This window comes from Vombatus ursinus, unplaced genomic scaffold, assembly GCF_900497805.2.
Source record: "Vombatus ursinus unplaced genomic scaffold, bare-nosed wombat genome assembly UNPS02010193.1, whole genome shotgun sequence".
Classification (NCBI taxonomy): Eukaryota; Metazoa; Chordata; class Mammalia; order Diprotodontia; family Vombatidae; genus Vombatus; species Vombatus ursinus.
In genome coordinates, this window is record NW_020949971.1 from 5,578,789 (window position 1) to 5,600,939 (window position 22,151).

At 44.9% G+C, this 22,151-nt stretch overlaps 1 protein-coding gene across 2 annotated transcripts in view; it reads right to left on the reverse strand.

Moving 5' to 3' along the window:
• PRSS12 (serine protease 12) overlaps positions 1 to 21,659 on the reverse strand; it is a 75,621-nt gene extending 53,962 nt beyond the window's left edge. For both annotated transcript variants that reach the window (XM_027853759.1, XM_027853758.1), the window contains exons 1-2: positions 21,341 to 21,659; positions 197 to 335 (exon numbers count right to left, since the gene is read on the reverse strand). In XM_027853759.1, the coding sequence (XP_027709560.1) occupies positions 197 to 335; positions 21,341 to 21,659 (458 nt within the window). The remainder of the gene's footprint in view (positions 1 to 196; positions 336 to 21,340) is intronic.
• Between the last annotated feature and the right edge of the window lie 492 nt (positions 21,660 to 22,151).

Genomic DNA, 22,151 nt, shown 5'->3' on the forward strand with positions numbered 1-22,151 from the left:
TCTCCCTCCTCTCTCTCTCCCTCCTCTCTCTCTCCCTCCTCTCTCTCCTCTCCCTCCTGTCTCTGTCTCCTCTCTCCCCAATCAAATGTAAACCCTTGAGAGCGGAGCCTATCTCATTGCTGCCTTTGCCTTCCCCACTGCCTGGCACACAGGAGGAATATAAAGTTTATTGAATTAAATGAACCAGGAAACTCACCCAAAATTCAACTGACGACAGATGACAGCCGCGTCACCATCATCCCAATCACTGCTACAGACTGCTCCCCAGACTCCTCTGGAATACACTTCCACGGTCCCTTCAAATTCATTTTTCCCACCTCGGAGACGCACTGACCCTAAAGATGAAAAAAAAAAAAAGGCCCAAATTCCTTAGTACAAGAACCCATTTGAACAGACTGGGCCAGGCATTGGTAGGTTTAACAAATGCTAAATAATAACATTTAGCAATATTATTAGCAATATTTATATTGCTATTATATAAGAAATGTTAAATAATAACATTTAGCAATATTATAGCAATAATTAGCAACTTAATAAATAAATAAAAGTTGGCAGACTCAATAAGTGCTTGTTGATTGACTATTTGACTGACCGTAGCCTGTGATTTCTGTGCAATGGAGGCAGCCCCAAGTCTGACAGATTCTAAGACTTCCCCCCTCCTCCCCACCCTTCACAGCATGAGGCAATGGCTTGAAATAAGGATTTAGAAAGCAGCTGCTAATTAGTATGCTGATGGTGGAGCTCAGACACCTGCCAGCCATTTTAGAGAAGCAGACAGTTGAATTCAGATTTAGAGGGGGTGGAGAGGAGCAGGGTTCCTGTGTGGAGCCACAATCCTTGAAGGGACCGATGGGCCATCTTCGAGTGAGGTGGACAGTAACGCCGAGGCAGGCGTCAGGGCTCCACCTCCAGGCCCACAAGTAATCGTGGGACTTTGAAGCTGGCCATTTGACACACACCCAGGGCCTCAGTTGTCTCACACAGTAAGTAAGGGACCTAATGGGAGTCTGGTGCATTCAAGGCCCATGAGCTGGCTTAGCTGATCCGATGCCATCACTACCCAAGGAAGGCACCAGGGAGCTTTCTCGTAGTAGAATCATGAGGCTGCACAAGGTGAATGTGGCACGGCTGGACCGTGTCTAAGGGGCTCCAACTGGTTCACTAGGAAGAACCTTTTTAGACTGTAGGAAGAACTGTGAGCATCTTCCAAAAGGCAGGTTAGCTTCCTTTACTTAATCTTTGTTTGATCTGTGTCGGGGGAGCACAGCAACTCTTACTCACAGCGTCCAGGGAGAGGCCGCGGAGTCGAGGGCAATGGCCGTAGGGCCTTCTTCCAGGCTGATGCCATGTTCCCCCCCACCCCACCCCCCAGGAATGGGCCCTCAATCCTTGGCCTTGTGGTTTATCTGCTTCCATTGTAGCGAGAGGCAGCGGCACCTCACAACCTTATGAGTTGACAGGGTCCTCAGGTACCTTGGCCCCTGGAAGTTCCAGGCTGGGTTTTGTAGCCAGGGCAACATCAACGTCCCAAGAAGCAAGGAGCAATCTTTAGGAGTGACTTTTGAAATCCCTACCCCAGTGGAAAGACCACATCTGGGCATGAACCTGGCAGGGTGCTCTGCAGTATAATGTAAGAACTGAGATACATTTTGAGTCCCAGAGACAGAGGTGGTGAAGGGGAGATTATGCCCCAGAGGTGTGAGGGGACACGTTTACGCTTTTGTCCTTACTGGAGCTTTCAAGGAAATATCACTTTGTAAAAACCAAGGAATGTTAAGTGGGTAAATGGGTCTGGGTGCTAATCACAGGCTCTTAACAACAGAAGGGTCACAGCTGGCAGGGGCTTAAGCCCAACGCAAATAAGAAAAGATTCCTGATGCTGGAGGGTACCCTAGTATTCTAAGGGGGAGCTGCGGCAGGCCTGGTTCTGGGAGAGAAGGCCAAGCTGACTGCTTGCCATAAGGAGAACAGATTTAGCCAGACAAGGAAACCCAAGTTCAGAATAAATGATTGTGTGTGCAGTTAGTCAATCCTGTCCTTTACCCCAGGGGACCAAAGTGGAAAAAGAAAGCCATTTTGGAAGCCGAAAGTTAGAAATCTAAAGCTAAACTTCGCTGAAAACTGTTTCTCACATTCTCCGTGTCTGTAGTGTTCCCCAGCAGATTTCTTATCCCATCAAGACAAGATCCATCTAGAGATGCCAAGGACCTCAGAGTCCAGTCACTTGGCCAGGCAATAAGCATTTATTAAGCATTTACTCTGTGAGGATACAAAGAAAGGCACAAATAGTTTCTACCCTTAAGGACCTTTCATTCTAATGAGAGAGACACCGTGTAAACAAGGAAGGAAGTGCAAGCTGTGGGAAAAAGAAGGCCTTGGGAGGATGGTTTTCATCCTACCAAGATTGGCTGGTGGAGGCCCCAGGTTATCCTAGCTCCCTCATTTTACAGAGGAGGAAACTGAGGCCTGAGGAGGCTAAGTGACTCGCCCAAGGTCCTACATGGTAGAAGCGTAGATCAAGAACTGGAAGGGGTTCAGAGGTCATCCAGTCACTCCCTATCGGTTCACAGATAAGAAAACTGAGGTCCAAGGAGGTTAGGTGACTACAAGAGGATCCCACGGACTTCAGGTTAGGAACCCAGGGCTAGAGGCAGCACTTCTGGTCTTCTGATCGCAAGTGCCGTGCTCTTGCCTTTCCATGCAGCCTGTGAGTCAAAACACACACACACGCACACACGTACATACATGTATATTTCCTTAAAGTAAGTTTAAAAAGTCGTTGTAGTGATCTGTGTAATGTTTGAAAAACTGGTACTAATGTAGTAATTATCCGCCTCTCTTTCCCACATCACTTTAAGACAGACCCTCAGCTGCTACTCCGGTCACACCTATTCCAGGCTCCTTTCAAGTAACCTGGCCAAAGTAAAATAAATTTGTTGTTTTTCAGTTATGTCTGACTCTTTATGACTCCATTTGAGGTTTTCTTGCTGAAGATACTGCAGTGGTTTGCTATTTCCTTCTCCACTTCTTTTTACAGATGAGGAACTGAGGCAAACAGGGTCAAGTGACTTGACCAGGGTCACACAGCTAATGAGTGTCTGAGGCTGGATTTGAAGTCAGGAAGACGAGTCTTCCTGACTCCAGGCCTGACACTTTATTCACTGTGCCACCTGGCTGCCTGAAATTAAACAAAACGGCTAATCAAAATCTCAAGTCTCATGCTACAGTCTCTCTCAATTCCACCCCAAGGAAGAAACAAAGATGCATATAAACAAAAACACAGATCAGCCAAATACTTCTACCTTTAGAAGCTCAGTAAATGGGAGGAGTTGATTGGTCAATTGAGATGACTAATACTTTTTTTTTTTTTTTGGTGAGGCAATTGGAGTTGTGACTTGCCCAAGGTCACATGGCTAGTAAGGGAATGACTAATACTTTTAAAGAAAAATTTTTGTAATGGGGATGGGGATCATCCAGTGAAGTACTAGTCCTTAGAGCCCACCTTGGTGGGCTATGCAGGGTTCAAATAGTTCTTGTCTGTTTCCATTCCAATATCTGAAGGCTTGGTGAGCCCACTACTGGGCATGAGCGACTAAGGGGCAGGTAACAAAAATGACAGGAAGGAGGAGGAGGAGAAGAACTGGCTAGCAAAAGGCTACAGAGCCCTTTAAGGCTTGTAAAGGCATTTCGTGTGTTAACTCAATTTGATCCTCACCACAACCCTGTGAGGAAGGTGCTATGCTTATCCCCATTTTACAGATGAGGAAACTGAGGCCCAGAGGGGTTAAATGACCCACCTAGAGTCACACAGCTAGTAAGCATCTGAGGTAGGACTGAAACTCAGATCTACCTGAAGACTTTGGCTGGCTGAGGAAACAGAAGAATTGATGACGTAAGTCGCAGGACCAGAACTGAGTGGGCACACGTAAGTAGCGATCTGCCCTTCCACTGGCTCTTTTTGCTTCTTTTTCCTTTTTGGGGAAGAATGAGGCTAAACTCTGGGAGCTGCTGGGTGGAGGGGAGGCCTGCTGCCGGCCGGCGCCGTTGCTGAGCTACCGTGTCTCCCACCTGGTCACCGTGAGTCAATAAACACAGGCTGCCTCTGTTTCTTTTGTGTTCATTCTTTCCTGATTTTAGGTGGGTGGTGATTGTGACAGAAGTGCCCAGGTGACCAGCAGATCCACCAGAGGTCCCACGGGCAGCCAGCACCAGGAGCAGAGTAAAGAAAGAGGCAAGTACCCTCAGACAATGATGAAAAGGCAGCCTGCCGAGGACAGCAGCAGCTTCAGGGATGGTGATCCTTCATAACAGAGAGAGGTGGTGCTGCCCACGGACTGCCCAGAGACACTGATCCTCAGAGCCCAGCAAGGTGGGAGGAGGGGGGGAGCATTCATGAGGCCGTCATGAAGGAAGAAAAGGCCTTCCAGGCCAGCGAGACACCCTTGGCCGTGTAGGCCTGTGCCTGCCTACTCTGTACATATCACTCTTCCTAGGGAGGAACATCATTGTTGGGGTAAGGCCTGTTCTTGCTACGCCTTCTCAGTAGTTTCCTTTTCTAAAGACCTGTGGACTTGGTTCCTCGATTGAAAACAGAGCCCGTGGCGGGTGGACGCTTGTGAGTTACATTGCTAGGAATCCCAGGCCCTCAGGGTCACCCCTAGACCCTTGACTAGGAATAGGCAGCCTGGGCGTCTGGGGCCTGTGGGAGGTGGAGAGGAAGCCCAGAGGGCTGAAGTACTTTGAACCACGTTGGTTCACAGCTGGAGATTTAGTGAGAACAGAAGTACCTCCACATCTCCTCCCGACTGTTTGAAAGGGGTTTTGCAACTGTCCTCAAGCTAGCTCCTTCAGTGAAATAAATCGTCTAATGTGTGGCAGATGCAGCACTTGGTGATCAAGGCAAAGAATGTACGTGTTTTTCAAATAAAATTTTATTAACATCTTCTGTTCTTACACAATTTCCTGTTTCCTTCTGTATGCCTCTATTCTCTCAAGTTATTCCTTATAATAAAGAGAAAAAAGAAGAAAACAGGAGGCCAGTCAAACTAACCGAGACACCCCAGAGTCTGACACCATGTGCAGGATGCAGGGGCGGCAGGGAGGGAGGGAGCTGGGTCTCCTCCCTCCCACCGCTTCTTGGGACAAAGCTTGGCCAATTTTACAGCTTTCCACTGTGACGGGTCTTATTGCTGCTGATCTTCCCATTCATGGGGCAGCCAGGTGGCACAGTGGATAGAGCGCCGGGCCTGGAGTCAGGAAGACCCGAGTTCAAATCCAGCCTCAGGCACTACTAGCTTTGTGACCCTGGGCAAGTCACTTCACCCTATTGGCCTCAGTTTCCTCATCTGTAAAGTGAGCTGGAGAAGGAAATGACATTCCAGGGGTCACAGAGAGTAAGACCATGACCAAAAACATGGCTAAACAGCAACAGAAGTCTTTGTTTAGATTTTTTTCCATTCTGCTTATTTTACTTTGCCTCCGGTCACAGGTTCATCAGACTATGGAATTATGGCTGGACTGGGCCCGAGAGGTCAGGGAGTCTAACTCCCTTATTTTAGAGAGGGGAAATTCAGGCCCAGAATCCCAGGTACCATCTTGGCCAGGACCACACAGCCAGAAAGTGTATGAGGTAGGCTCTGAACCCAGTTCTTCCTGGCTCCCAGGCCAGGGTCCCATCCACTGTACTTCCCCTGCTAATCCCTGCTGATCCATCCTGCTAATTATTTCTTATAGCATAGTAATGTTTCATTATGTTCATGTACCCCAGTTTGCTTAGCCACTCCCCAATCAATGGGCATTGACTTTGTTTCCACTAAAGAATGTCCATGTTGTTTCAGACACATACCACTCAACAGCTGTGTGACTCTGGGCAAGTCACTTAACCCCAATTGCCTCACCCCCCCAAAAAAAAAGAAAGAAAGAAAAAGAATGTCCATGTTGACAAGTAACATCAAGGAAAGCATTGTGTATGGTTGAGTATAAGCTCCCTAAAGGCAGTATTATATCACAGGATCATAGATTCAGATCTAGAAGAGGTTAACAAGTCACACCCCTCCCCTAAGTCTCAGGATAAAGAATCTGTGGCAGAAGGAGGAAAAGTGACTTGCCCAGGGTCATCTAGCTAGTCTCAGAGGCATGATGGGATCCCTATCTTACTGACTCCAACTCCTTTGCCCTGTGCACTCGACCAGAGATAGCAAAGGCATGGAAGCCATATTCAACTTCATTCCCCATCTTTTGTCATCTCATATGTTAATATCATAAACGATCCTGTAACCAGACAGATAACTTTGTTCATTGATCTTTTGAGTGTCTACATCAAGTTAGGCATAAAACAGGGGAAAGAGCAGACAGGCAAGGCACCATCATCATTGGCATTTTTATAACTCTTCAAAGTTTGCAAAGTACTTTAGAAATGTTACCTCATTTAATCCTTATAACACAGTGGATAAGTAGCTGACCTTGCAGTAAGGAGGATGAAGGTGTGAGTCCCCATTCTGACACACAGAGCTGGTGGCTGGTGCTCGAGGAGAACCAAAATGGCACCACTACGTCGAGGTCCAGGTATGATGTGTCCAACTGTGGCTGAGCTCCAAAGGCTCTACCACAGGTTGGGCACAAATAGTGCCCACATGAACATTCGGAGTGGAGATGGCTCTAAATTTGTGCGTTTCGCATGTCCTTTGACCTACTGCAATTCTACTTTGCTCATAGAACACAGCACCTTCTTTGATATGGGCATGCCATGCTGGACAGTCCTGGACCAGTTATTTCATTGATACAGGGAACTCCCAAATGAGAGAACTCTCTCCATCAATGCAGGCTTGTACTTCTCAGTAACTTTTCATCTTAGAGAGTTCCCCAAGAGTGCTGAAATGAAGTAACTTGCCCATAGCTTGCATGTGTCAAAGGAAGGTCTGGAACCCAAGTCTCCCTGGCTTGGGCAGAGGCCATCTGGCCACCACACCATGGCTGCTCCTCATGGTTGGTAATACTTAGCCACAGAATCACCAGATGATTCTGAGGATACAACTGTCCTTAGGCTCAAAGATCGTGTGTTCATTCATTCTAAATGAAGTTAAGTGGTTCACAAAGGCTCCAATGACCTGGAAGAACACACTCATCTTGATCCCAAAACATGGCCTCAGGACTCCTGGTTATGAGGTATGAGGGCAGAGTAAGAGGCCACAGAACGGCCCAACTTTTCCACATCCCAGCAAGAACACCAACAGAAAGGTCAACTGAAGGAAGCAGTGGCTTCTTTGACCAAAAAAACTCAAATGAAAATTCTCAGAAGAGAAGAAACAAAAAAATGAGCAGACAAAACAAAAGCTCCAACATACTAAGTCACTAGAAGGTATGAAGAAATACAATAAATTAACACCAGTGACGGTCCCAGGAACAAAGCTCTGTCTAATGGAAGACATACATACCAACAAGGTAATAAATGCACCAAAGAAGATGAAGGGAGAAATAAAGTTATTTAAGAGGAAACAAGACAAAAATAATGACTGAGCTCAACAACCTGGAAATATCTATGGAAAATAATTTTGTCATAACGATGATTCACTGAGAAATTGTTCTTCTGGAAGACAATAGTAGACACTGCTAAAGAATCAGCAAAATTTGCTTGAAAAACAATCCAGTTGGACTTCCTGCCAAGACGGCTGCCTCAGTGGAGGCAGGCTGCCCAGCTCCCACATTTTTACTCCGACAAAACCCTTAAGTTCACATCAGACTGAATATCGATTCTTCAAAATCCAGTAGGAAACTCCAAGAGGTGACTTCTTCCACCCTAGAATGGCACAAAAAGTCAGCCAGAAGCCCTATGGCAGTAGAAGAGGGAGGCCCTCCAGCAAAGCCAGCCTGGCCAGAGACAGGACAGGTGTAGCTACAAGAGTCTGTGTCTAGAGGCAGGAGGAGTGGAGGGTTGCCCAGAGAGACACCACCGGGGTCAGAAAGCCCCAGGTTGGGGACCCCAGAAAGCTGTAGGAGGCAGCACCCAGCACCAGCAAGATGCTGCAGGGCTCAAACCAGGCCATCCCAAACGCAGAGCTTGGGAGGGCCCTGCCACTCCACTGAGATGCCAGAGAGGGAACAAGAATCCACAGGTCATAGGGTGGGCCCAGGGAGGAGGCTCCTTCGTGTTTACTGGGTTGTTTACGTGTGTGTCCCACTCACACTAAGATCTTATTAGGGAGGAAGTGTACACTTTCAAGGAACTCTTGGTGTGGAAACACCCTCCCCTGACTCAGATAAGCAACAAGGTTAGTTCTAGTGAAATAAAGCGGACTGAAGTGTGTGCAGACAAAATAATCTTTCATAGTCTAGAGTAGAAGAAAAACCAAACATAACAACTAGAACCTCTCATTTAAGCTGACGGCATCCTCTGTTTGTTTGAGCTCGGCTCCAGGACCTTCTTGAAGCCCCTCTGACTTGGAAGTACATTTCCAATCCAGTCCTTGAGACCCCCAGGCTACTTCCACAGTACAGCAAGGGTGGGGGTTAGGACTTTGTGCTGGGTGGCTCTTAAAAACACCTTTCAAATATGTTGTCCGAGGAGCAAAGAAGAGGCTGTGAAGTCTGGACTCGGTCGAAGGGCCGCAATCAGGGACCTAGAGGGCCCCATGTGGCCTTGAGGCCACAGGTTCCCCATCCCTGCACACCTTAGAGCTTTGCTAAGGAAGTGGGTATGTGGGAAATCTGGGCTTTTTTACAGCTTCTCATGATGTCGAATCTTAATTTGAAATGTCGCTTTTTTATCCACCAATTCATTCATTCATTCATTCAACCAGTGTTTGTAAAGCACCTAGTTCCGCTGGTGCTTACAAAGACCTCTGTTCAAATCTTTATTCTGCTCCATACTACCATGTGACCTGGAAATTCCCTCTCCCAAGGCAGGCTGAAGGAGCGACAAATCTCTTTCATTCCATTGTGTGTTACACTGTGTAGGCACCCTAGTCATTTGTCTTGTCTAGGGCTATGGGGGAATGCCATGTGGATGAGATTATCCTACTGTTCTGATCCTGAGAAAAACAGAGACTTCTGAAAGTTTTCAGAGATGTCCAATAACTGGCCAAGTGCAATTTCTACAAGAGTAATAGAAAAGTTCCCATTACCACACATCTGTTAAGCAATAACTACAGTCCTTCCTATCCGACACCAGCTGCAAAGGATGGGAGGCTACATTTCTGTCTGAATTATGAAATTTCCAAAACCACATATTGAAAGAATCTAAAAATAATTGAATTTTGAACCTTAAGCTGAAATTTATTCAAACACTATGGGAGAGGGCAAATGCTCGGAAAATTTAGACATTGGTTTGTGCTAGTGCTAGTATTGAAAACAAACAATTTCTATGATAGGGTATATCACTTCAAACTGTACTTAATAGGTAAAATATTCCCATTTCTTCCCAAAGACTCTGTCCAGGACCTCTCTCTCTCTCTCTCCCTCTCCCCCTCCCTCTTTCTCACCGTCTCTGTTTCTCTTTGTGTGTCTTTCTCTTTCTCTCTCTGCATGTTCTCACTCAGTAATCTTATCAGCTCCCACAGGTCCAATTATAATCTTTTTTTTTTGAGGTGATTCCAAAATCTAGATATTCAGCCTTAATCACTTTCATGAGCTCCAGTCCTATAGCATCAATTGCCTATTGGATATTTCAAACTACTCATCCTGTAGAATCTCAAACTCACTATCTATAAACCAGAATTCATTATCTTTCCCCACAAACTCATACACGTAGGAGGTGCTGAATGAATATTTGTTAAATCAAACTCACACATAGTAGGCATTCAGGGTCTGTGCTTTCATCATATTATACGGATGGTTTAAATTTAGAAGGGACCTTAGAGATTATCTCACTCAATTACCTCATTTTATACATAGAGAAACTGAGAATCATCAAAGGGAAGTGACTTGTCTAAGGTCACAAAGATAGTACGGAGCAGGGTAAAGATTTGAGCAGAGGTCTTTGTAAGCCACAACTGAACCTGATGCTTTACAAATACTGGTTGAATTAATTAGTGAATTGTCAGAAAAAAAGTAAATTGACACTTCAAGTTAAGATTAGATGGAATCTGAGAGGGTGTAAAAGAGCCCAGCTTTCCCCATACCTACCCCCCTAGCAAAGATCTAAAATGAAGCCTTTTCTGATCCCCCTGAACAAAGCCAAAACACTGAAAAAATAAAAGATCATGTAAGGCATGATCTACTATCTACTATCAAAAACAATTGACTTGGGAAAGAGGCCAAAGAGAGACAATTTAAGAACTATCCAGCTCCCTGAGAACTATAACAGAGCCAAAATACCACATTTTAAGAAATCGTCAAAGAAAACAACCCAGATCTATTAGAATAGAGGATAAAATGAAAATTAAAATCCATCAGTGAGCTCCTGAAAGAAACTGAAAACTGAAAACACCCCATAGCCAAGATCCATAGCTTCCAGGTCAAAGAAAAAGTAGTGTAAGCAGCCAGGAAGAGAAGGTAAGTACTAAGGAACCACATGTAGGATCACAAAAGACGAAGCCAAAACTAGTATGAAGGAGGGAACATTTTATATAATGATATCCTGAAAGGCCAACGATAAAGATTTACAACCAAGGATAACTTTCTCTTTCATTGTAATCCTATGGGGAAATGGACCTTCAAGCATTCCGGATAAAAAGATTAGAGCTGGGTAGAGTCTTTGAAATGCAAATACAGGAAGCAAGAAAAACCTGGAAAGGGAAACACATTTGAGGAATTAGAAAGAGTTAAATGATGATGAAGTGCTTATATTCTGAAGGGAGGAGGAGAAGAAACACACATCCCTTCAGAATCCTACTGTCATGGGGTCACGGAGTTAAGAGAGACAACCAAAGCAACCACGGGTGTTTTTTGTTTTCTTCTGTTGTTTTTTAAGAGAGGAATGAAAAGGGAGTGAAAGTCATATATTGAGGGAGAGGGGGAGGAAATTGTTATTGGGCGTAATTGAGGTATATGAGAAGAAAAGAGTACAAAGATGGATGAATGGGTGGGAAGAACGAACAGCTCATTAATCTCACTTTATCTAAACTAGGCAAAAGCAGGTTGAAGGCGACAGACAGTTTGCTGTAGAAATACATTAAAATCAGCAGAGAATGGGGAGAAGGGAGAAGGTGGTTTACGAAGAGGCTAGATACAGGGAGGAAATAGTCACAAGCAAAACAAATCCCTTCATCAGCTGTGGATCATAAATGATGGATGAAAAGGGGGAGACGAGGTGTAAGAGTCAGTGATTGGGGGTCTAGACTAGGGGAAGAAAGAAGCCGGGGAATGGAAGAAAGCAATACAGAATACTAGTGCTGAGCGCATTCCTTCTCTTTCATCTCATCTTCCTTCTTTGTAAAGAGAGGGACAGCTGGCAAAAAGAGGAAAAAAAAAACGCATGAAGATAGGATGGCAGGAAATACATAATTAATAATCACAGTCACGAACATGAATGAGATTGATTTATCCATAAAATGAGGAAAGTAGCAGAAAAAAATAAAAAGCAAAATTCAATAATTATCTTATTTATTTCTAAGAAACACAATTGAAACATAAAGATTCACACAGTCAAAATGAAGACCTAAAGCAGATTTTATTATGCCTTAGATAAATTTTAAAAGCAGAAATAAGTGATCATGCTGTCAGACAAGGCAAGAGTAAAAATAGATATGATTAACAGTGACAATTAGGGAAACCATTACCCTTAAAGGAACTTTAGACAATGAAATAATTATCTATCTATCTATCCATTGGCACTGAACAGCATGGCACCATTTAAAGGAAAAGCTGATTGAATTACGGGGAGAAATAGAGAACAAAATCATAATAGTTTGGAATGTGCCCTCTTCAGACCTGGAGAAATCTAACAAAAAGATAAACAAGACAGAAGTGGAGGACCTGAATGTAACTTTAGAAAAGTTAAATATAATATACCTCTGGTGATCATTGAATGCAAATAGAAAGGAATATACCCATTTCTCAGGCACCAAATCCCAAGGCAGACTATAAGGTAGAAATCATCAAAAATATTTGGTATTGCTTAAAAACCAGGAAAGTAGATCACTGGAACTGATTAGTAACAAAAGGAGCGATCAAACATGGTAGCATAGTGTTCAAGAAACCCAAGGACTCCAGCTAGTGGGTTAAGGACTCACTATTGGATAAAAACTACTAAGAAAACAGGAAAGCAGTCTGAGAGAAAATAGGTTTAGATCGATGTTTCATGTAATATATAATGCAATAATCTTCAAGTGGATACATGACCTAGACATAAAAAGTCATATCATCAACAAAATAGAAGAGAAAAGAAAAAGATAGCATCCATAGCTTTGGATAAGGGAAGAGTTACTAATCAAGCAAGGGACTGAGAAGGTGACAGTAGATAAAATGGACAATTTTGATCACATGAAATGGAAAAATTTTGCATAAATAAAATCAAGATAGTTAAAATTAGCAGAGAATTACAGCACATTTTTCTTAACTGTATAGTAAGGTAGGGTGTTAGGCCTTAATAGCATATTTTTCTGCTAAAGGTCCATACCCAAAATATATAAGGAATGAATACAAATAAATTAGAACAAGTGCCATTCCCCAAAACATAAAGAGTTAAAGTACATGAACAGACAATTCTCAAAAGAAGAAATGCAAGCTATAAACAACCGTATTTTTAAGTGCTCCAAATCACCAATAATAAGAGAAATGTCCATTAAAGTAATCCAAGGTTCTTTCTGTCTCATAGTCAACAGACTGACAAGGATGACAAAAAATGGAAAGGCCAACTGCTGGAGAAGTTTGGGAGGACAGGTATACTAATGCATAGTCAGTTCTGCTCTAAGTCAACAGATGGATCATCTCTATGCCAATAATTCTTAAAACTACCTTTCCTGCCCCAATTTATGTTGACCTTCAATCTTGAATCTCCAACTGCCTTTCAGACATCTCATTATCTTTCCTCCTAAAGCTTCCCCACCTCCTACCTTTCCTATTACTAGAGAGGGCAATACCATCCTTCCCATCCCCTAGGTTTGCATCCTAGGAGTCATCCTGGACCCCTCACTTTCTCTCAGCCCCATATCTAAGCTACTGCAAAGACCTGTGGACTTCACCTTTGCAACACCCTTCAAATATGCCCCCTTCTCTCTCCTGGCACTGCCCCCATACTGGTGCAGGCCCTCATCACCTCACTCTTTGATTACCTCAATAGCTGCTGGTGGGGCTGCCTGCCTCAAGTCTCTCCCTACTCCAATCCTCCATTAAGTCACTAAAATGATTTTCCTAAAATGCAGGTCCAAGATCATGTCACCACCCTCTTCCCACCTACTCAATAAACCCTAGTGGCTCCCTGTCACTTTCCTAAGCAAATGCAAAATGCTCTGTTTGCCATTCAAAACCCTTCATAACCTAGCTCCTTTCTACCTTTCCAGTCTTCTTACACCTTACTCCCTGATGCATACTCTTAGATCCAGAGACACTGGTATAGGAATGTAATGGAATATTGTCGTTCCATAAGAAATGATGCAAGGGATGGAGTCAGAGAAACCTGAGAAGACTTCTATGAACTGATGCAGAGTGAAGTGAGCAAAACCAGGAGAAACATTTATACAATGATAACAAGACTGCAAAGAAAAAAGAATTTTAAAAGACTTAAGAATTCTGACAAATACAGGAACTGGAAATAACTCCAAAAGACCGATAATGAAGGATGTTCCCAGGTATCATAGCAGAGAGGCAATAGACTAGAGGTACAACATGAGACCTATATTTGGGGGCATGGCCAATGTATGGATTTGTTTTGTTTGACTATACTTACGTATTTCAAAAGAGGGCTTCGGGTTGGGGTGGGGTAAGAGAAGAGTTATGGGGTAGAGTTAAGGGCTAGTGATAGTGATATAAAAAAGGGAAGAAAATAAAGGAATATTGATAAAACATTTTAAAAATACACAGAAGACAGCAGAAGTGCAAAGGGAAATAGACAAACAGGCACTAATAGCCAATCTAACGCATACTTCAAAAAATAAGCTCTGTGTAATCAAGATTCACAATTTAATTTATAATCATCTTCTTTTTCTGGTCTTCTTTGTGTATGGAAAAGGTCACGTTTGTTGATGTTTGTCAGGTTCATGATGGGGGAAAAAAAAGGATGGTGGCAGAGCTAACCCAATTGCCAAGGATGAAGTCAGCATCGTTTATCTCCCTGGCTGGCAACGCCGCCCTCACAGAGCAGATGGAAACCCCCACTCAGAAGCTGTCTCACCGCAAAGCGAGCAGTTCTTAAACTCATTCTGGTCTCTTATTCCCTGTTGTAAGAAGCATCCAATGAAGTGGGGAGGGAAACCTGAAACGCAGAAGGATTTCAGCCACACTGAGATTGAGTTGGGCCAGTGCAGATAATTGGGTGTTTTCATATTCCCAGGACCATTTGCTGAGTGGTCACGACACAATAAAATGACAGCATCTACCAGGCAAGAGATCTCAAATAATACTCTGGGTAGTCCCAGTGTTTTCCATTCATTTATATGCTGCCTAAAGTAAATGACTCACCCCACCCCCATGGGGTTCAGTGGCGTAGTTATCCATTTCAGAATAAAAATTGAGAGACAAAGGATCAAACCCCTCAATGTACACATAGGTAAATCGAGGCCATGGAAGCTATGACCTGCTCTGCTTCCAACCTGGGCTAATTTGCCCTTCTCAAGCATTCTGGTACCAGACTTAGTATGGACACTGATTGGCTTAGGCCACTGAAGCTGAGAACTCCTGAGCTCAAGAAATCCACCAGCCTCAGCCTCCTCAGCAGCTGGAATTACAGGCATGTGCCGCTGGGAGCCTGGCTCACCGAGATCTTTTGACTCTGAATCCAGGGCTCTTTCCACTCAACCGCCCTACCTATACTAGAGACATAAGTTTGGATACTGGACCGAGCAGCTGAATTCACAACAAACGGTAGGTGTTTAACAAATTCTTGTTGACTGCCTGCCTGCCTGTAAAGGTGAGGAAGGTGCAACATATTCCCCTTGGTTATGACTTAGTGGGTAGTGATAGAGACAAGAACAGAAATAAATAAGCATCAATAAAACACATAAAGGGGCAGCTAGGTGGTGCCATACTGCCTAGGTGCCAGGCCTGAAGTCAGGAAGACTCATCTTCATGGGTTCAAATCTGACCTCAGATACTTATTAGCTGTGTGACCCTGGACAAGTCACTTAACCCTGTTTGCCTCAGTTTCCTCATCTGTAAAGTTAGTTGGAGAGGGAAATGACTAATCACTGCAGTATTTTTGCCAAGAAAACCCCAAATAAGGTCACAAAGAGTTGGACATGACTAAATAACAACAAACACACCTAAAAATATGCAGGAGAAAAAAGTTTATGAGGATAAACAACACAATTTTTGTTACTATTGCATTAAATTTGATATATACGTTTAAAAACCGAATTACATAACAAATTTTCAGTTTCACATGCAAATATGCTCTTTGTATATTGTTCATATTTTTGATGATTTGTAAATTCATAATTAAAAAAAAAGTTAAAGGAATAAAACTGCCAAGAGCAAAGAGAGTTTGACTAGAATGAGGAAGCAGGCCGGTCACGTCATAAGATTAACACGCACCATCCCAGCCTTGGGCAGGGAATCACCCGGAAGACAATACCCAGGGTGATTGGTACAGCTGAAGCTGACCCACTACTATGAGCCAATGCTCCGATGGATTCTGGTTTATCTAAGCCCAGGGAACTGAACAACCTTTATCTTCTCCCGGTCCACAGTTCTGAGTCATGCTTCTCCCACCTCCAGCTGGTCAATGCCCCAAATGCAAAGTGGTTTTTATCTGCCAATGACCTTAACGGTAGGCAAGAATTAAGAGTTCTGCAAACCAGGCAAGAAAGAACAGAAAGTTCTGTACTTATTTTGAGAGGCAGTGTGATATAATAGATAGAGCACTAGACTTGAATCTCAGTTCAAATACCACTTCAGACGATGTGTGATTCCTGGGCAAGTCATTTAACCTCTCTGGACCTCAGTTTTCTCATCTTTTAAATGAAATGTTTGGACTCACGACCTGTAAAGACCCTTCTTGCTGTAAATCCACGTGATCTCATGAGCACCAACAACATAGAGACAAGACGGAGCAGGAAGAAAGGGGGAAAAGCAGAGGTCTGGCCAACCCTCTAGGCCAACTGGGTCATTCCAATCCACTTCAGACGAGAGACAGCCTTCCAAGAACACAGCCTGTCAATGGTGGGCCAGTTCCAGATGTCTTCTTTTTTATACCAAAATGCAAATATTTATAATTCCTGCAATAGCTGTTGACTTCAATCTCAACAAAGCACTGTCTCCACAACAACCCAACTGGAAGTCCCAGTACCACTCCTCCAGTTTACAGATGAGTAAAACTGAGACTCAAAAAGATGAATAAATCCCACACTGTAATTCAAACCTGGGACTCCAAGCTCCAAACGCAATGTGCTCATAAGTCTTCCATTCAATAAGCTATACTCAGCATAGATTAGACAGCAAGTCAGAAACACGAATGATTCTTTTGGGGAAATCTTAAATGTTACATATAGCAATAACATCTATTTTGTGAAGGCTAAGAACACAGTGTTCTTTCATCGTCATCTCTCTGGTGTGGTGGAAAGAGTGGCGAATTTGGAATCAGGAAAACTTGTATTCATATCCTACCTCTGACACTAACTGGGTAACCTTGGGGAATTTATTTAACCTCTCTGAGCCTCAGTTCCTTCATCTGTAAAATGAGGGAATTGAACTAGATGGTATCTGAGGGCCCTTCCAGCACTGTGTCTGTGATCTTCTGACTCCAACATTTTTCTCTGTCTCTGTCTGTCTGTCTCTCTCTCTCTCTTTCCAACTCTCCCGAGTTGCAGTATATCATTACCAACAGCCTGCTGGACACTTCCATCCCAGACTCAGTGCATTCAAGAAAGAACTCACTGATTCCTGCAAGATTCATTGTTCTTCCAAACAAGCCTCTTTCTGTGAAGGGTGCCACCATCCTAACAGTCAAACCTGACAGCCATCTTTGAATCTTTATGCTACCTCACCCTCTGCATCCATTCAGTTCCCAAGTCTTGGCCATTCTATAATGCCAACCTCTTTCCCCTCCATTTCTTTCTCTTTGTCAGAAGGCTATCACTGTTGTTCAGGGCCTTCATCACCTGGTATCTACCCTATTACAGTAGACTCCTTCCTGGCTAATCTGCCTCCAGTCTCTTCCTTTCCATCCATCCCCCACAAAGCTGCCCAAATCTTCCTAAAGCCCCACTGTTAATCCCTAGCCCCTAAATCGCCAGGGGCTTACTCTTGCCTCTAGGATAAAAACCAAACTTCTCAGCCTAGTATTTAAAGCCCTTCGCACTTGAGCTCTGACCTACTTTTTCTGCTTTAAAATTAATCTCTTTCAAGGTCTCTACATTCCAATGAAACCAGTCAACCTTGGCATCCCATTTCTCACATCTAAGTTTTTGTAAAAATTGTTCCCCGTGCCTGGAATACGCTCTCTCCTCACCCTTACTTCTCAGAATCCACACCTGGCTTCCTTCCAGGCTCGGCTCTAGTACCACGTCTTACCTAAGGTCTTTCGTGATCCTTCTCTTTGTCCATGCTCCCTCCACCCCAAAATTACCTTATATTTCCCTATCTGTGTATGTTGCTCTATTCCTCCCCCACCACCAGTAGAATGTAAGCTTATTCATTTCCTTCTATTAAATTCACTTTTTTTTCCCCAAAGAAAGATCATCTTTCTTTCCTTCCCGCCTCCTCCCTACTCCCCAACAAACTGAGAACAAGAACAGCTTAATCCTCTGTTACAAGACACATATAATCAAGCAAAACAAATCCCCACAATGGCCGTGTCCAAAAAGTGTGTCTCAATCAGCACTCTGAGTCTATCTAATTTTGAAGTGGGTAGCCTGTTTCATCACGAGCCTCTGGAATCATGACTGGTCATTGGGTTGATCAGAGTTCCTAAGTCTTTTAAACTTGTTTGTCTTTACAATATTGTTGTTATTGTATAAAATATTCTTCTGGTTCTGCTTACTTCACTCTGCACCTCTTCCTAGGTTTCTTGCTGCATAATTGTATTCTATCATATTCATAGAATGTAAGCTTCTTGAGGGCAAGGACTCCTTCAATCAGCTGTTTGTGTGCATCCAGACCACTGATTTATTAGAGCAAAGATCAAATTTAATACAAAACTTGAAGAAATGATTCAGAAAAAAAGAGATCACAGACAATGAAACAACACTCAATCTTGATGTATTTATACAAGTTATTAATAATGAAACATGGATAATCAATAGTAAAAATTACACTAATATCAATTATGGAGAAATTTAACTGATTTTCATCAATTGTCATAATAAAGAGGCCAAAAAGATTCTAAAATGTGTCTCAGTCAGCAAATACTTGAATTATTTGCCAATTAAGAGAAATGGTCATTAGAGAGAGAGAGAGAGAGAGAGAGAGAGAAATGGTGTCCAAAGGAAGCACCTGTTTAGAACATAGACTCATTTTTTAAAGCTTATGAAGGGGGCAGCTAGGTGGTGCAGTGAACAGAGCAGCGGTCCTGGAGTCAGGAGGACCTGAGTTCAAATGTGGCTCAGATACATAACTCTCACTAGCTGTGTGATTCTGGGCACTTAACCCCAATTACCTCAAGAAAAAAAAAAGCTTATGAAGGATGATAAAGGCAATACCAATTATACATATAAACTCACTTGCAAAACTTTATGATGGATAATGGATGATTAGGACAAGCATCATCTCTTAGAGCAGAGAGAAGCAATAGAGAATAGAACCAGATTTTAAAAAGTTTGGCAAGAGAATCACCCTGGTTGGACAAAGTTAACAGGGTTGGGGTGCTACATCGATCAGTAGTATTGCCAGAGCTTGAATGGGTTCAGGGCTTCGGGGTTCTTTCATGGGCTTCACATCAGTTTTTGGACAGAGTCCCCAATATATATCCCCCTTCCCCAATATATACCTCCTTGGCTATCATCCCCTTCCTTTGCCATTGCCTCTTCACCTTCATTGTGGCGGGGAGAATGGGTTAGGTTTTGAAAGGGGTAGAAGTAGTAGTAGTAGTGGTGGTGGTGGTGGTGGTGGTGGTGGTATTCAGCTGTTGTTACTGGTGTTGCTCTATGTGGGAATTTTAATACTGAAGTTATAGATATACCTTATAGTAAATAGAAGGAAATTCTAGAGTTTCCAGCTGGGGCCAGCTCCAGGCCATTACAAGCCCATCAACATTCTTGCCATGGAATATGAATGTAGTAGTGATGACTTCATTCCTGAGCAGAAGAAATCATCGGTCTTAACCCTGCTATGACTTTCCTATCGCCCAAAGGACTCCAGCAACCAAAGGCGGACGTAAAAGGTACTTGGGCAGAACACCGGATAAGCTGAGCTAGCCTCTGAGGGGGACAAGATGAGGTACCCACAGGTCCCAAATGAAAGGAAATGGATTTTCATCCTACTCCTTTCCCTCTGGGGTGGGCAGGGAGAGCAAGCAAATGTAAAAGAGAAAGGTGAGCCCCCAAAGAGGGAAATGGGACCTTTCTTTCAGTAACGGCACAATAACAGTAACATTTACATGCTCTTAAACATTTGGAAAGGATGTTACATATATGTTATTTTGACTTCAGTACAGTTATCATCTCACAGTTAATAGGGTAACAGTTCAAGTTTCTTTGTTCAGTCTGCCTTCTGGTTGACATCATAGACATAGGCATAACTGTACTGAAATTCTAATGGAAACAAAGAAACTGAGGTTTCCATTTTACCACAAGGATAATTAAGTGACTGGCCCATGGCCACACAGCTAATAAGTATCAGAGGCCAGATAAGAGCTCAAGTACTTCACATTCTAAGTTCAGTATTCTAACCATGAGAGAAGTCAAGTGACTTGTCCAGGGTCACAAAGCTACCAAGCATCCCAACCAGGATTTCTGGTTCTTCTGACTCCAAGTCTGACCCTGTAATCCACTAGACCATGCCTCTGCCTCTGAAGACATTCTACTAGAATATTAGATCTGAAGGGACCTCAGAGACACTCTGGCCCAACCCTCACATTTTAAAGTGGAGGAAACTCATGGAGAGAAGTGAAATTACCTGGGCAAGGTCACACAGTTAGTTTCGCTTTAGCATTCTAAACACTAAAATCACCGAGAGCACCCCGGTGTGAAAAAAGGACTCTGCCCCAAATTTCAAATCTAAGAGGAAGAGTTCAAGGTGCGTGTATATGCGTGTGTGTGTGTTGGGAGGGCATCATGTTGTTTTTTGTTTTGTTTTGTTGCTTTTTTAACATGAAAAGTAACTGGATACTAGCCTTTTGAGTCCTACACTTACCTTTCTCATCAATGCTGCCTAGTGATAGCTTAGAATTAAGTAAATAGCTGGGTGTCTACAACTAGGTTCTCCCATTCCTAGGAGGACCTTTGGTTGGTTCACAAAACATTTCCTTTGGGCCCGCTTTGTTCTTGCTCCAGCCAAGAAGCAGGTCGATCGCCTCCAGCACTTTGGCAGGAACGAGCAGTTGGCTCTGCTAAGGATCTCCTAAGTAAGGAGGAAATGCCCCTGTCTCTCTCTTGAACTGAGCTAGGACCAGTTACTGGGATTCTGGGCAATGAACCCCACCACGCGGAAGAATGTTGTTCTTTCTAAAAGCAGTGGCCAAGAAGGTCAGAGGGAAGGCCGGGATTTGGGTTCATGAAAAAACATAGAATGTCACTGCTGGACAAAGTCTTTGGGGAAACTCTCCCACTGAACACCAACTCCCGGCCAGCGGAGCATCCCAGCGTTGCCTCAGAAAGCGCTGAGCCCCGAGCCCTCCCGCCCCTTCAGCCAGCTCTGGTACCCCGAGGGGGCTGCCAGCTAGCTCGCTCGCTCGCTCAATTACACACATCGCTCGCCGCCAATATACCTGACAATTGCAACATACATACCCAGAATCACCTAATGTTCGAGTGGGAAGAAGCAGGCAGGTTTCCGAAGGGAAAAGGAATGTGCGAAAGCGCCTGGCTCGGCGTCCCAGGGTAAGGCAGTTAGGCACAGGATAGCTCACTAGCTAGGGGATCTCAAGACCTAGGTCTGAGGCTTAACTTTGCTACTGTGTGGCAGCTGTGTGATCGTGGAGAAGTCCCTTGCCCTCTCTGGGCCTCGGTAAAGAGGATGGACTAGCTGTTTCTGCAGGCCCGGGTCTTACCTCCATCCCCAACCATGCAAGCCCATCACTTTTACCTCACTCGCACACGGGCTCACCTGTCCACACTCACACCCCGACCCCAGAGCCGGACTCGGGGCCACTCACCGTGTCTGCAGTCGCAGCGGTCCCGAGGGTCTCCAGGGAAGCAACACTGTGTGACCCCCGCCCCCACGGCCCGGCTCCTGCTCGAGAAGCGATGGGGCCCCAGGCCGGGGGCTGAGGCCGAGAGCAGCCGCTGGGGCGTGGAGGCAGGGGACTGACGGCGCTGAAAGGGCAGGCGGGGCGGGACGGGGCCGGGGGGTCGGGACAGCGCAGCGTGCAGCTGGGGCCGGCGAGGCCCGGGGGGCTTGGGGCTCCCTTCCACGCCGCTCACGCCCAGGAGGGTCCCCAGCATCAGCACCACCACGAAGCTGCTGGGAGTCATGGTGCCCGCGGGTGCCACCGCCGCCGCCGCCGCCGCAGCTTCGGCCTCTGGGCCATTCTCCTCCACTCCGAGGATCCGGGGGGCGGGGCCCGCCTCCCTCCGCCCCTCCAGGCAGGACCCTGGACGTGGGCGGGGACTTCGGGGGGCTGCGAGGGAGGGGGCGGCGCCCAGGGAGCGGGGAGGTGGGCTTGGGGCGGGACGGCCAGGTATTAGGACGGGCTGCCACCTGGCGGGGCAAGAGCTGCCGCGCAGCTGGGGCCTCACCCCACCTCACCCCACGGTCGATCAAGGGGCGCGGGCCCACGCAGAGCGCCGGGCACTGGGCTCAGCTTGGGCAGAGCTCGTAGGAGGAGCTGCTGAGGACCGGGAGTCACCCGGAGCCGCCAGGGTAGTGGGGGGCAGAGGAGGAGACAGAGGGCCTGGGTCGGGTCGGGTTCTGCTTTTTAATGGGTTTAAAAACTACCTTTAGCTCTCCGGGCCTCAGTTTCCTCC